At 43.7% G+C, this 11,866-nt stretch overlaps 1 protein-coding gene across 1 annotated transcript in view; it reads right to left on the reverse strand.

Annotated features, from left to right (window-relative positions):
* Window positions 1-11,866, reverse strand: part of kcnh8 (potassium voltage-gated channel, subfamily H (eag-related), member 8) — a 120,581-nt gene that overhangs the window by 77,185 nt on the left and 31,530 nt on the right. The window contains exon 3 of the mRNA XM_034161081.1: window positions 3,172-3,303. Coding sequence (XP_034016972.1) covers window positions 3,172-3,303 — 132 coding nt within the window. The remainder of the gene's footprint in view (window positions 1-3,171; window positions 3,304-11,866) is intronic.

The raw sequence follows: 11,866 nt of genomic DNA on the forward strand, positions 1-11,866 counted from the left end.
CATTTAAAGATTTGTCAGGCTCGCGGTTATTAAAGTGAGACGTATGTCTCAGAGTGAAGGCGCACTGCATCAACTGTATTCTATAAAAACCATTTCATTATGTGTTCAAAATAACCGTGCTTGCCATTTTTTGCTCTCCATCATTTACAGTATTGAGAGCAATTAAAGCCGCTGGTGGGGGGGGGCAAAACTCGTAAGGACCTTGTTGTTGTTTCCTCGTCTGATTTTTGCTTTGGGTCAGGTGTTGTCCTTCGATGAAACCATTGAAGGTATTGAATTTGGGGAAATGTGTGTGACCGTATTAAATGTTCTATGTATTTATCATAATTGCAATTTGAGAAGGAAGGGGGTGGGGGGCGTACGCTTGCTGTTTCCTTAATCAACATCGCAGGTACAGTTATGGTCATATGTCTACATGTACTGATCATGGATGTGAATGTCATGAAAATATTCATCTTTCAGTGATTTCTTTGATATGATATTGCTTTAATGGAATAAAAATAGAAGAATTTGGTGCACAAGTAGGAGGTGTATGTAAACATCTGAATAGGGCTGTGCAAACTGAAGGTAGTAAATGAAAAAGTCACAATATTTCGGACAGATGTCACAAATTAAAATTCTCCCTGTGTCTCTGTAGAAATGCCGACATGGGCATCAGTAAACAGATGTAGATTCCCATCCACTACGCATCCCCCAGCAGCGAAATGTCAAATGCGTCACAGAGCATCACAGCGCTGGTGCCTTGGAATGAACATGTTAGTGCATAAGCTTCTTTATGAATGTCTGTAACAGCACACCTTTAAACATTATCATCGTTATACTCATGTAATCAGATTATGAAATACAATATAATATACAAATATTAATCTAACATTCTCAGAATAAGTATGCATGAAAATACATTTTCAAAAACATCAATTGTCATAATTTTCCCATTAAAATAGGGTGCAACAGTAGAGATGTTTGCAAACCAAATTTTAAATTACAGTGAACTGTAAGGGCTTTATCTTGACAGTGGGCATAAAAACAAATGGTGTAGACGGTGCATTTCCATATGGGGTGTGTCTTTCCACACTACTATTTAAGAGGTTGGAAATGTCAGCACAAACCACAGCCCTCTTCTTCTTTTTGCAGATCAATCGTTTCCATCTCTCTCCATCAGTTTTCCCAGAGCAAACATTGCATCTGTAGTGCGCTTTCTCAGCATGAAACCATATTGCTGCTCACAGATCTTCACCTGTTTTCTAAGCCAAGCTTCTACTACCCTTTCCCATAACTTCACGCTGTGGCTGATTAACTTTTTGCCTCTGTAGTTACCGCAGTTCTGCACATCACTCTTGTTCTTAAAAATAGGAACCAGAACACTTCATCTCCACTCCTCAGGCATCATCTCACTTTCCAAGATTTTATTAAGCAATCTGGTTATAAACTCCACTTCCATCTCTCCTAGACATTTCCATGCCTCCATTTGAATATCATCTGGACCTTCTGCCTTTCCACTCTTCATCCTCTTCATAGCTGCCCTCATTTCATCCTTACTAATCTCTTACACTTCCTGATTTACTCTCTCCACATCATCTAGCCTTTTCTCTCTCTCATTTCCTGCATTCATCGGCTCCTCAAAATATTCCCTCCATGTTCTGAACACACTCTCCTCGCTTGTCAGCACATTGCCATCTGTATCTTTTACCACCCTAATCTGCTGCACATCCTTTCTAGCTCTGTCCCTTTGTCTGGCCTCTTGGTACAAATCCCTTTCTCCTTCCTTACTATTCAACTTCTTGTACAGCTTGATATATGCCTTTTCCTTAGTTTTGCCACTTCTCTTTTCATCTTAAGCTGTATTTCATTATCTACTTTCCTCATCTCTCTGACTATCCAAATTCTTTTTTTTACCAACCTCTTTCTCCTTATGCTTTCCTGGACATCTTCGTTCCATTACCAAGTCTCCTGGTCTTCCTTCCGCTGTCCAGATGTCAAAGCCAGTACCTTTCTAGCTGTCTCCCTCACCACATCTGCCATACTTTTCCAGTTGTGCAAAACTGCTTCCCCTCCCTCCACTGCCTCTCTCACCTGCTCACTGAATTTCACACAACAGCCTTCACAAACCGCAGTGCTGGGGTGCAAAGGGTTAGCCATATTGTAGTCTGAACACGGCATCAACCAATCAGAGTGGGACCTACCATCACTTTCAAAGCGGAGTGTGCCAGGTGCACAGTGATGTAGTATTGAGAAAGATGATGCATATGAAAGGATTTCAGGTGTGTTAAAGGATTAAGTGCAACATGTCAGAGCATGACATGGACAGTGGCCACCAATGCTCCCTGAGGTGAAGCAGTGCAGCACTAAAGTGAAGTTTTGTCATTTTTCCAATAGCATGACTTAGTGCTGTTGCCCCACAGCAAGCAGGTTGTGGGATCACTTCCCACCTGCTCCATTCTGTGTGGAGTTTGCATGTTCTCCCTGTGTTTGCCTGGCTTCCATACAGGTGCTCTGGCTTCCTCCTGCTTCCAAAGACATTCGGGTTAGGCGAAGGGGCTACACCAATTTGGCCTTGCAGCATGTTTGTCTTGGCATGAACCAGTGTTTAGGACCACAATGGCTGTAGGAAGCCAACCCCCACATTTCAACTGGCTGCAATATATAGTAGATGGTAACATAAATGAATGGAAAGGTAGGGATGGACCAGATGTCTGTATGGGTGGTTGCCATCTATCCATGGTTCTATAGTGTGGTGGATTAGATGATTAGATACTGCAGCACCACAAGTGCAAACTCCCAGACCTGACCAGACCTTTTTTATTCTTTAAATTGTTTTTGTGTAAAAAATGAATGGAAGGGAAAATGAAAGTGTTTGTGACATACATCCAATTTCAAATAATACTGCTTGGTCCTTTCCGGTCATACTCTTGTTAATAGTATTTGTACTATTTCAGCCCATTCAGAGATTATGATTGTTTGTGTAGAACCAGCCAAACAGTTGTCAGAGGACTAGAGCATTGGATTCGTCACTTTGGAGCTTTGTCTGAAAAGTGTTTTTCAGACAAAAGCAAGCAATGTAAAGATTCCGATTGTTAAATGAATGCTGTAATGTTGTGGTCTTGTTTCTTAAGTATTACAGAAATTAAAGATGTGCCACATAAAGACCTGTGTGCGTGTCCCCATACTGACCTTCCTTCTTGTCCTCTTGGATGGCTTTGGATTTCGTGTCAGTGATATCCTTAAATGAAGCCAGAAAAAGCACCACGTCCCCCTTCTCATTCTTAATTGGCACAATGTCCAGCAGGCACCAGAAGAGCACCACTAAAAGGGAAAACAGTCTGATTAACATAATCACACAGTGTCTCTGTTAATATTCTGAATGGATTTATAATGAAAGTGTGGAAATGTACATGATTACAGAAACAGTTCGCAGTTGCAGACTTATTAGTAAGCCTATCAACACAGGGAACTCCCTCGGGAGAAGAAAAGCCTTTAAATAGACCAAATCATTGTTCCCCAGGCAGCAAAATTAACCCATGTCTGAAGTCTCATCTCCTGCTATATAAATTGTGTTTCAGAGGAAGATCGGGTCGCAATGCAAGTCCATCTGCTCCACTATGTGTTTGTTTGTGCTTATGATTTAGTCAGCTTTGTGAGATTGGTTCAGAAAATGTCAAGCGCCTGACTGTTAAATGAAGAAGTACAGTGTATACATCTTCATACTGCACACACATATGACAACATAAAACAAAACCATTTGAGTTTTCTCAAAGTAATTTATACAAAAACAAAATGGTTGCACGGTGACCATGAAGGCTACTTGGTTAAGTGAATGTGTACGAAGTGGCAGTTTCCTTGTCATTTGCAGAACTATTTCTTCAGTGTATTCAGTAAGCCTGTCAAATTAAAGCTCCACTGTGTAGGATTTAGAGTCACCTAGTGGTGAAGCTACAGATTTCATTTTGCCATCATCAGTCATGATATTGTTTCTCTTTATGTTTCACTTCTCTTTATGGGTTAGGTGTGGCGGCTAAGGGATTAGTGCACTTATTTCCAGTGCAAAAGGTTCCTGGTTCAAGGCCATCCCTACCCATTCTATGTGATGTAGAGTTGAATTTGCGTGTGTTGCAACTCAGACTATGGTAATGTCTACCTAACGGCAGGAGGGAAAACAGATTGTTAAAAGAATGTGAAGTGTCCCTGATTATCCTTCTTGCCCTGGACAAGCAGCGCTGTTCTGCCAGTTCACCAATGGTTGGCAGCCTGGCCCTAATAATCTTCTCTGCTGCCCTCACGACTCTTCCTAGTGCCTTCCTGTCGGCAAGGCTGATACTTTCATGCCACAGAGAGATGCTAGTGGTTAGTACACTCTTTATTGTTCCTCTATAGAAACAGATGAGGACAGCCAGACTGAGATGGGCATTCTTTAACCTGCGAAGAAAGTGGAGGTGTTGGTTGTTTTTTTAACCAGAGAGGATATGTGCAGAGCCCAGGTGAGGTTGTTGGAGACATGAACCCCCAGGAATTTTGATTACTGCACAATCTCCACAGCAGAGTCCTTGATGTAAATGGGTGCATGAGGGGAGCATCTTCTCCTGAAGTCGATACCAGCTCCTTGGTTTTCTCCACAATCAGGATCAGACTGTTGTTGTTGCACCAATCAGTGAAGAGTCTCACCTCCTCTCTGTAGTGTGTGCCGTCCTCATTATGAATGACACACACACCACTACAGTTGTAGAGACTCGGAGTGGAACAACCGTGAAGTGAAAGGACTTACTTTATAATCCTTCATTTCACAAAAATGGAGGTTCTCAAACATGTTAGCGTCCATTAGCACCCAGTAAAGAATGCATGGAGGAGCAGGACCACTGATACCTTTGCTTTCAGCCGCATTGCAAATATGGTGATCACCGCTCCTTTTTAGACATAACGGGGTCATCGTTAACTTATGAAAATACATAAATTTGGTTTTGAATGTTGATGAACAAATGGTTATGAGTGCTACATTCACTTTCTGCTAATAAACACCCTTTAAATTTTGTGACAGCATCACAAAAGAAACAGCCTGAGACTGGGCTGTTTAAATTCCTACAGGCTGTAGCTTTAAAAAAAAAAGAATTCTATTTATTTTATATATCATCAAATCATGAGTCAAGAATGTAAATTTGATTTGCTCTCTTTCTAAACAAAACAGGCTTTAGGCTAAGTGCAGTAGCTTGTGCATTATCAATGTGCATTTAACCAAATACAAATTTGTCATGTTAAAATAAACTATTTAATTTTTATTTTAAAAAGTAAATAACAGCTTACGTTATCCCTGAATGCATGTTGTATTAGCAAAACACATACGCATATGTCATTTACTTCAACTATCCATGCTAGCTAGCACACTAACATGGCCGCTAACTGGATAATTTTTTTTTTTTTTAATGAGTGTTGTTGTGCTATCTAGAATTGTCTTAAAGCTGACTGCAAATTATATACACCTGCTTTTAAACTATTAATACCTTGGTTGGGCATATTAGCAATTACAAAATAGTAGCTGTTGTCAGAAAGTAGCAACCTGTTTATGTGTGCTAGGGAGAAGATAATTCAGGGAACCCCTGCATTTGGCGTTGCCTCGGTTCAGGCAATTACAGCAAATCCCCCGTTCTTGTATTCGGTCATCCAAAATGGTAAATCCAGGAAGATTGGCACTTAAATTCAGATTAAAGCTTCAAAACGGCAAATACGTACACAAGCACACAGTTCTGACTGATCAAAGCTGATAAAAACCCAAATCTAATGTGAAAGAGATTAACTTGACAACCTGTACCTGAGATGTAAAAGGTCTTTAGTAAAGAGTTTGTTTTATCATTTGTACACCATGTCTTTTCCTCTGCTGCTAAATGTCACACTTTTGCCCCACTGCTGTTACAGATCCAAGAATAGCAAAGTCATCTCTCCATTTTTTGGGGTGTAATGAGCATGTCAGCCTCTCGGGATTTCTAGTCTTCGGAATATTACAAAGCAGGTCATATGCAGTATAATGAACCTAGTCTGATAAACCACTTTTTCTTCTTTAGTTGTCAGACATTTTGCCTGATGCTTTTGTTTTATGTGACAGTGAATGATAAACCTGTATTTTGTCTTGAAGTCATAGTTGTGATCTCTGTTTCTTTTCAGTAGTCACGGAAGAAATGTGTTGATCATTAAGAGGGAATTCCCATGGAGTTCCCTCCCGTCATGTCTTGCCCGGCGATGACTCAATCATAATGGGGTTTTTTTCTGTTATTGTGTGTGTCTGAGTGTGTGCATGTGTGTTTGGCAAGGCGGTGTGATCAAGCACACAGCGAGGGAAATAGCATTCTTGATTGCGAACATGCTGGTTCTCTATTCTTCAGGCAGACAGATGGAGGAAAACCAAGTCAATCAGCTACGTTACTTTCAAGATTCTGCTTTGATAGATGGAAAGCGGGGGTAGAGGTGGAACAAAAAGACAGAGGAAGAGAAAGAGCAAGTGTGATAATGAATGCGAGACAGAGAGACAAACAGGAAACTGAGAACTGAAAGGTAACAAAAGGCAAAAAGGGGGCGTGGATGCTTAGAAAATACAGTAGACAGTGTGATGTAGAAGTGCTAAGTCTCTAATAAACAGGTGTGGTCAAGCCGAGCACTGAGCCACCGGGTAAATTTACATTATAAATCAGTAAATTTGATGATTTTTTTCTCAAAATCAGGCTTTCAGAAGTCACAACCCAATCAGACTTTTGGCCATGCTGTATAATCTCGGCCTCGAAGAGATTCTGGCAAACCGTCCGACACCTCAGGAGGCGGAAGCAGCTCTCCACCGGCACTGTTTACGGTGCGGGTGGGGAGGTGTTGACCCTGACTGGGGATGTTGTTGGGCGGTGGAAGGAGTACTTCGAGGATCTTTTCAATCCCATCGTCACGTCTTCCGAAGAGGAGGCAGAGACTGGGGACCCAGAGGCGGACTTATACATTACCCAGGCAGAAGTCACCGAGGTGGTTAGAAAGCTCCTCGGTGGCAAGGCTCCTGGGGTGGATGAAATCTGTCCTGAGTACCTTAAGTCTCTGGATGTTGTGGGACTGTCTTGGCTGACACGCCTCTGCAACATCGCGTGGCGATCGGGGACAGTGCCTCTAGATTGGCAGACCGGGGTGGTGGTCCCTCTGTTTAAGAAGGGGGACCGGAGGGTGTGTTCCAACTATAGGGGGATCACACTCCTCAGCCTCCCCGGTAAGGTCTATTCCAGAGTACTGGAGAGGAGAATTCGACCAATGGTCAATCAATCAATCAATCAATCAATTTTTTTTATATAGCGCCAAATCACAACAAACAGTTGCCCCAAGGCGCTTTATATTGTAAGGCAAGGCCATACAATAATTACGTAAAACCCCAACGGTCAAAATGACCCCCTGTGAGCAAGCACTTGGCTACAGTGGGAAGGAAAAACTCCCTTTTAACAGGAAGAAACCTCCAGCAGAACCAGGCTCAGGGAGGGGCAGTCTTCTGCTGGGACTGGTTGGGGCTGAGGGAGAGAACCAGGAAAAAGACATGCTGTGGAGGGGAGCAGAGATTGATCACTAATGATTAAATGCAGAGTGGTGCATACAGAGCAAAAAGAGAAAGAAACAGTGCATCATGGGAACCCCCCAGCAGTCTACGTCTATAGCAGCATAACTAAGGGATGGTTCAGGGTCACCTGATCCAGCCCTAACTATAAGCTTTAGCCTATAGATTCAGGAGGAGCAGTGTGGTTTTCGTCCTGGTCGCAGCACACTGGACCAGCTCTACACGCTCCATCGGGTGCTCGAGGGTTCATGGGAGTTCGCCCAACCAGTCCACATGTGTTTTGTGGATCTGGAGAAGGCGTTCGACCGTGTCCCTCGGGGCACCCTGTGGGGAGTGCTCCGGGAGTACGGGGTCCGGGGTCCTTTGCTAAGGGCTATCCGGTCCCTGTACGACCGCAGCAGGAGCTTGGTTCACATTGCCGGTAGTAAGTCAAACCTGTTTCCAGTGCTCGTTGGCCTCCGCCAGGGCTGCCCTTTGTCACCGGTTCTGTTCATTATTTTTATGGACAGAATTTCTAGGTGTAGCCAGGGTGTAGAGGGGGTCTGGTTTGGGAACCACAGAATCTCGTCTCTGCTGTTTGCGGATGATGTGGTTCTGTTGGCTTCGTCAAATCAGGACCTTCAGCGTGCACTGGGGCGGTTTGCAGCCGAGTGTGAGGTGTCCGGGATGAAAATCAGCACCTCCAAATCCGAGGCCATGGTTCTCGACCGGAAAAAGGTGCTTTGCCCTCTTCAGGTCGGTGGAGTGTCCTTGCCTCAAGTGGAGGAGTTTAAGTATCTCGGGGTCTTGTTCACGAGTGAGGGACGGATGGAGTGTGAGATCAATAGACGGATCGGTGCAGCGTCTGCAGTGATGCGGTCGCTGTATCGGACCGTCGTGGTGAAGAGAGCTGAGTAGGGGATAAAGCTCTCGATTTACCAATCGATCTACGTTCCGATCCTCACCTATGGTCATGAGATTTGGCTCATGACCAAAAGAACGAGATCGCGGGTACAAGCGGCCAAGATGAGTTTCCTCCGCAGGGTGGCTGGGCGCTCCCTTAGAGATAGGGTGAGGAGCTCGGTCACTCAGGAGGAGCTCGGAGTTGAGCCGCTGCTCCTCCACGTCGAAAGGAGTCAGTTGAGGTGGCTCAGGCATCTTTTCCGGATGCCCCCTGGACGCCTCGCTGGAGAGGTGTTCCAGGCACGTCCCATTGGGAGGAGGCCCCGGGGAAGACCCAGGACACGCTGGAAGGATTACATCTCTCGGCTGGCTTGGGAACGCCTTGGGGTTCCCCCGGAGGAGCTGGGGGAGGTGTGTGTGGATCGGGAGGTCTGGGCGGCTTTGCTTGAGCTGCTGCCCCCGCAACCCGACTCTGGATAAAGCGGAAGAAAATGGATGGATGGATGGATGTATAATCTCCTTTTTGATAAGAAATGAACCCCCAACAATTTCTCTTCTTCATTACGCCACCATTTCCATTCAGCTTCAATTCACAAAATCACAACATAAGTCACCTCAACACAATATACACGAGCAAGGTCGAGACCTTACTCAACCTATGGACAAGCACAGTGTCAAGGAAAATACTTCCTCTCCATTTTTTTTGATTATAGGAAGAAACTTCAAGCAGACCAGACACACTGCGGTGGCCATCTGCAATGACCATTCATTCAAATGTTACAAAATCTTTTGGGCCACATGTTGTTCTTGTTCCACTAATAAAATAAAAGATCTGTGCCAAATTTTATTGTAATCTGACATTGTTTAGGGGTCCCCCACAAAACAACAATTTTCCCCAAACAAGCAATGTAGTAATCCAGTAATTCCAGTAATGTTCTCCTCTGGGTGACCAATCAACCACCACTTTTTGCGATTAGAAGCCATCACATGTACCTGTAAAAAAATAAATAATGGCATCAGAGTCTTCTCCCGTTAAGGTGACAGTGTTATGTGCAGACGCAGGTTGAGGAGCGGACCAACGTCTGACCGAACCCAGCGCTAAATAACCAGAAAACGGTTCCAAAAACAAAACAATTTTATTTCCCCTCCTGTGCAATACTTGGTGTACAACATAAATATTTGGTTTGTCTGGTGGAGTGAAGGACGGCGCACTCTCCAGCACCCAAAGGGATCGAAGCCCGGCGCTTCTGGACTCAGATTCACCGCCAAACTCCCCCCAGGTGGACACGACAAACTGACTCTGTGAAGGATAGAAAAGGTGAGGTAAGTCAACAGAGCTACAGCAAACATCCTTCAGAGGCACACACTATCAGCAACACATTCAGGTCTGAATTTAAGCTTTATGTAAATGAGCAGCTTCTCACAACAGGTGGAGGATCATCAGTCCGTACGCCACGGCAGTGAGAAGCAAACTGCACAATTCTCATCAATGTTCAAATATACTGTGTAACAAAATGCCAAATTACTATTAACGAGCATTCAGACAATAATCACCTCTGATGTGTGCTGACAGCATGTGTCCCTCACCCGTCCTCCTTCACAGGCACGATGTGTCAAACCCTGGCGCGGTCCTCAGCGTCTCACAAACGAACGTCACAAGGTCGAGTTCCCGGCAATTCTGCTTGAATCACTCATGGCTTAAATGCAGAACGCCATCTCATTATCTGCTTCAGCTGAAAGTCTTTAAGTTTGCACGTGAGCATCATCCATAGGTGCTGTGAGTCAGTAGGCCTGCACGTGAACATCCTCCACAGGTGCAGCTAATAATGCTGATGAGGGTGAAGGACTCTTCTGCCAGCACCTTCTCCACAGACAAAAACCAGTTTGCATACCACCTGGAGAGCAAAGAGAAGAAAACACCACAAAAATATCCAGCCAAGCCCCCCAACAACACAACAGACGGTGCCTTGCCAGCGGAAAGAGAGGAAAATGTGTCACTCTGGGGGACCTCTAAATCTTATCTGATTGAGTTCAAATTTGGTCTGCACCTATAAAACCCCAAATGGAACAAAATCAACATGTGACTCAAAGTCTTTCACAACTTTTATTTTTTCACTATATAACATGAACAGCCCTAGCATGCGCTCATACAATGTGCTGTTCAGACACAAATTCACCAAGTTAGATCACCACCTGTGGTTGCAAATGTGTGTCTGACTCTATATGTTAAAGCCTGTTTCACATGTATATTTGAAATCTCTGCTTTATACATGGTAATAAGCCAAGATGTGCAGATCTGCTTTCCCGGCAGGACTCCTGTCGGGCGATGTACGATTGATTCTTCCCAAAGCTGTCTGGATAAACAATAGTTATTTTGTGAATGTACATGGAAATTTATGCCAAGATCAGTTCAATAATGTTTGGATGTTACCATAGTATTTTTTCCACTTTCTGGCCAAAATTTCCATTAGAGCTTCAAGAAACTTGTATCTTACAAATTATTTTTACAGCAAAATTAAGATTGACAGATAGAAGGAATACACTGTAAGAATTTTACTTACTTATTTTATCAAGCTGGATTAGCTGTTCCAGTGATGATGCTGTAAATGCCATAAATCTCTGCAGTCTTTTTATAAATACAGGTGTGCAGTAGGACTTCCATAACAAAAACACCATATTTATTCTCTAATTGATAGCTTATGTTAACACACTGTAAGCACAAGTTTATTTTTTTTGAGACTCAGCACGACGTTCATATCTCATCCAACAGCCAACAAATATGAGCCAAATGAAAATAATTGTCCACATCAGCCTCCTCTTGAAATTACGAGTAGGAGATAATGGTTTGTTTCTGGCACCTGCCATGTCTATCACTTGGCATCAATGACTTTTTAAAAATCAGTGACATCACCATCACTAGTGGATAAATGTCAATAGTAAGTCTCTTCAGCTTCTCCCTTCTTTCACTTGGGGTCACCACAGCCAATCTGAGATGGACCTGCAAGTTGATTTGGCAGACACTTTACACTGGATGCCATTCCTGACACAACTCCACATTACTTGGAGAATGGGCAGGGGTGGCCTTGAACAAGGAACTTTCCGCACTCAATAAAATCCACTAGGTATAGACCAACAATCGGCTGTGCCAATAATCTACATTGGCAGATAATCCCTCTGTGTGCTCTGTAGGGATAGATGAAAATCAGTTGGGCCGATAATCGGCATCGCCCGATAATCCCTCTGGGTGCTTTGTAGGTATAGACCGATAATCGACTGGGTATAATCAGCTTGCCCGATAATCGGCCGATGCCTATAATTGGCCTGGCCGATAATCAGCCAATTGTCGGCCAAGCTGATTATCGGTCTATCCCTAGACTATTAACACTGGCACTTCTTATTCTGCCTATATAGTATGGTTATACGAGG

The sequence above is a fragment of the Thalassophryne amazonica genome, chromosome 20, assembly GCF_902500255.1.
Source record: "Thalassophryne amazonica chromosome 20, fThaAma1.1, whole genome shotgun sequence".
Classification (NCBI taxonomy): domain Eukaryota; kingdom Metazoa; phylum Chordata; class Actinopteri; order Batrachoidiformes; family Batrachoididae; genus Thalassophryne; species Thalassophryne amazonica.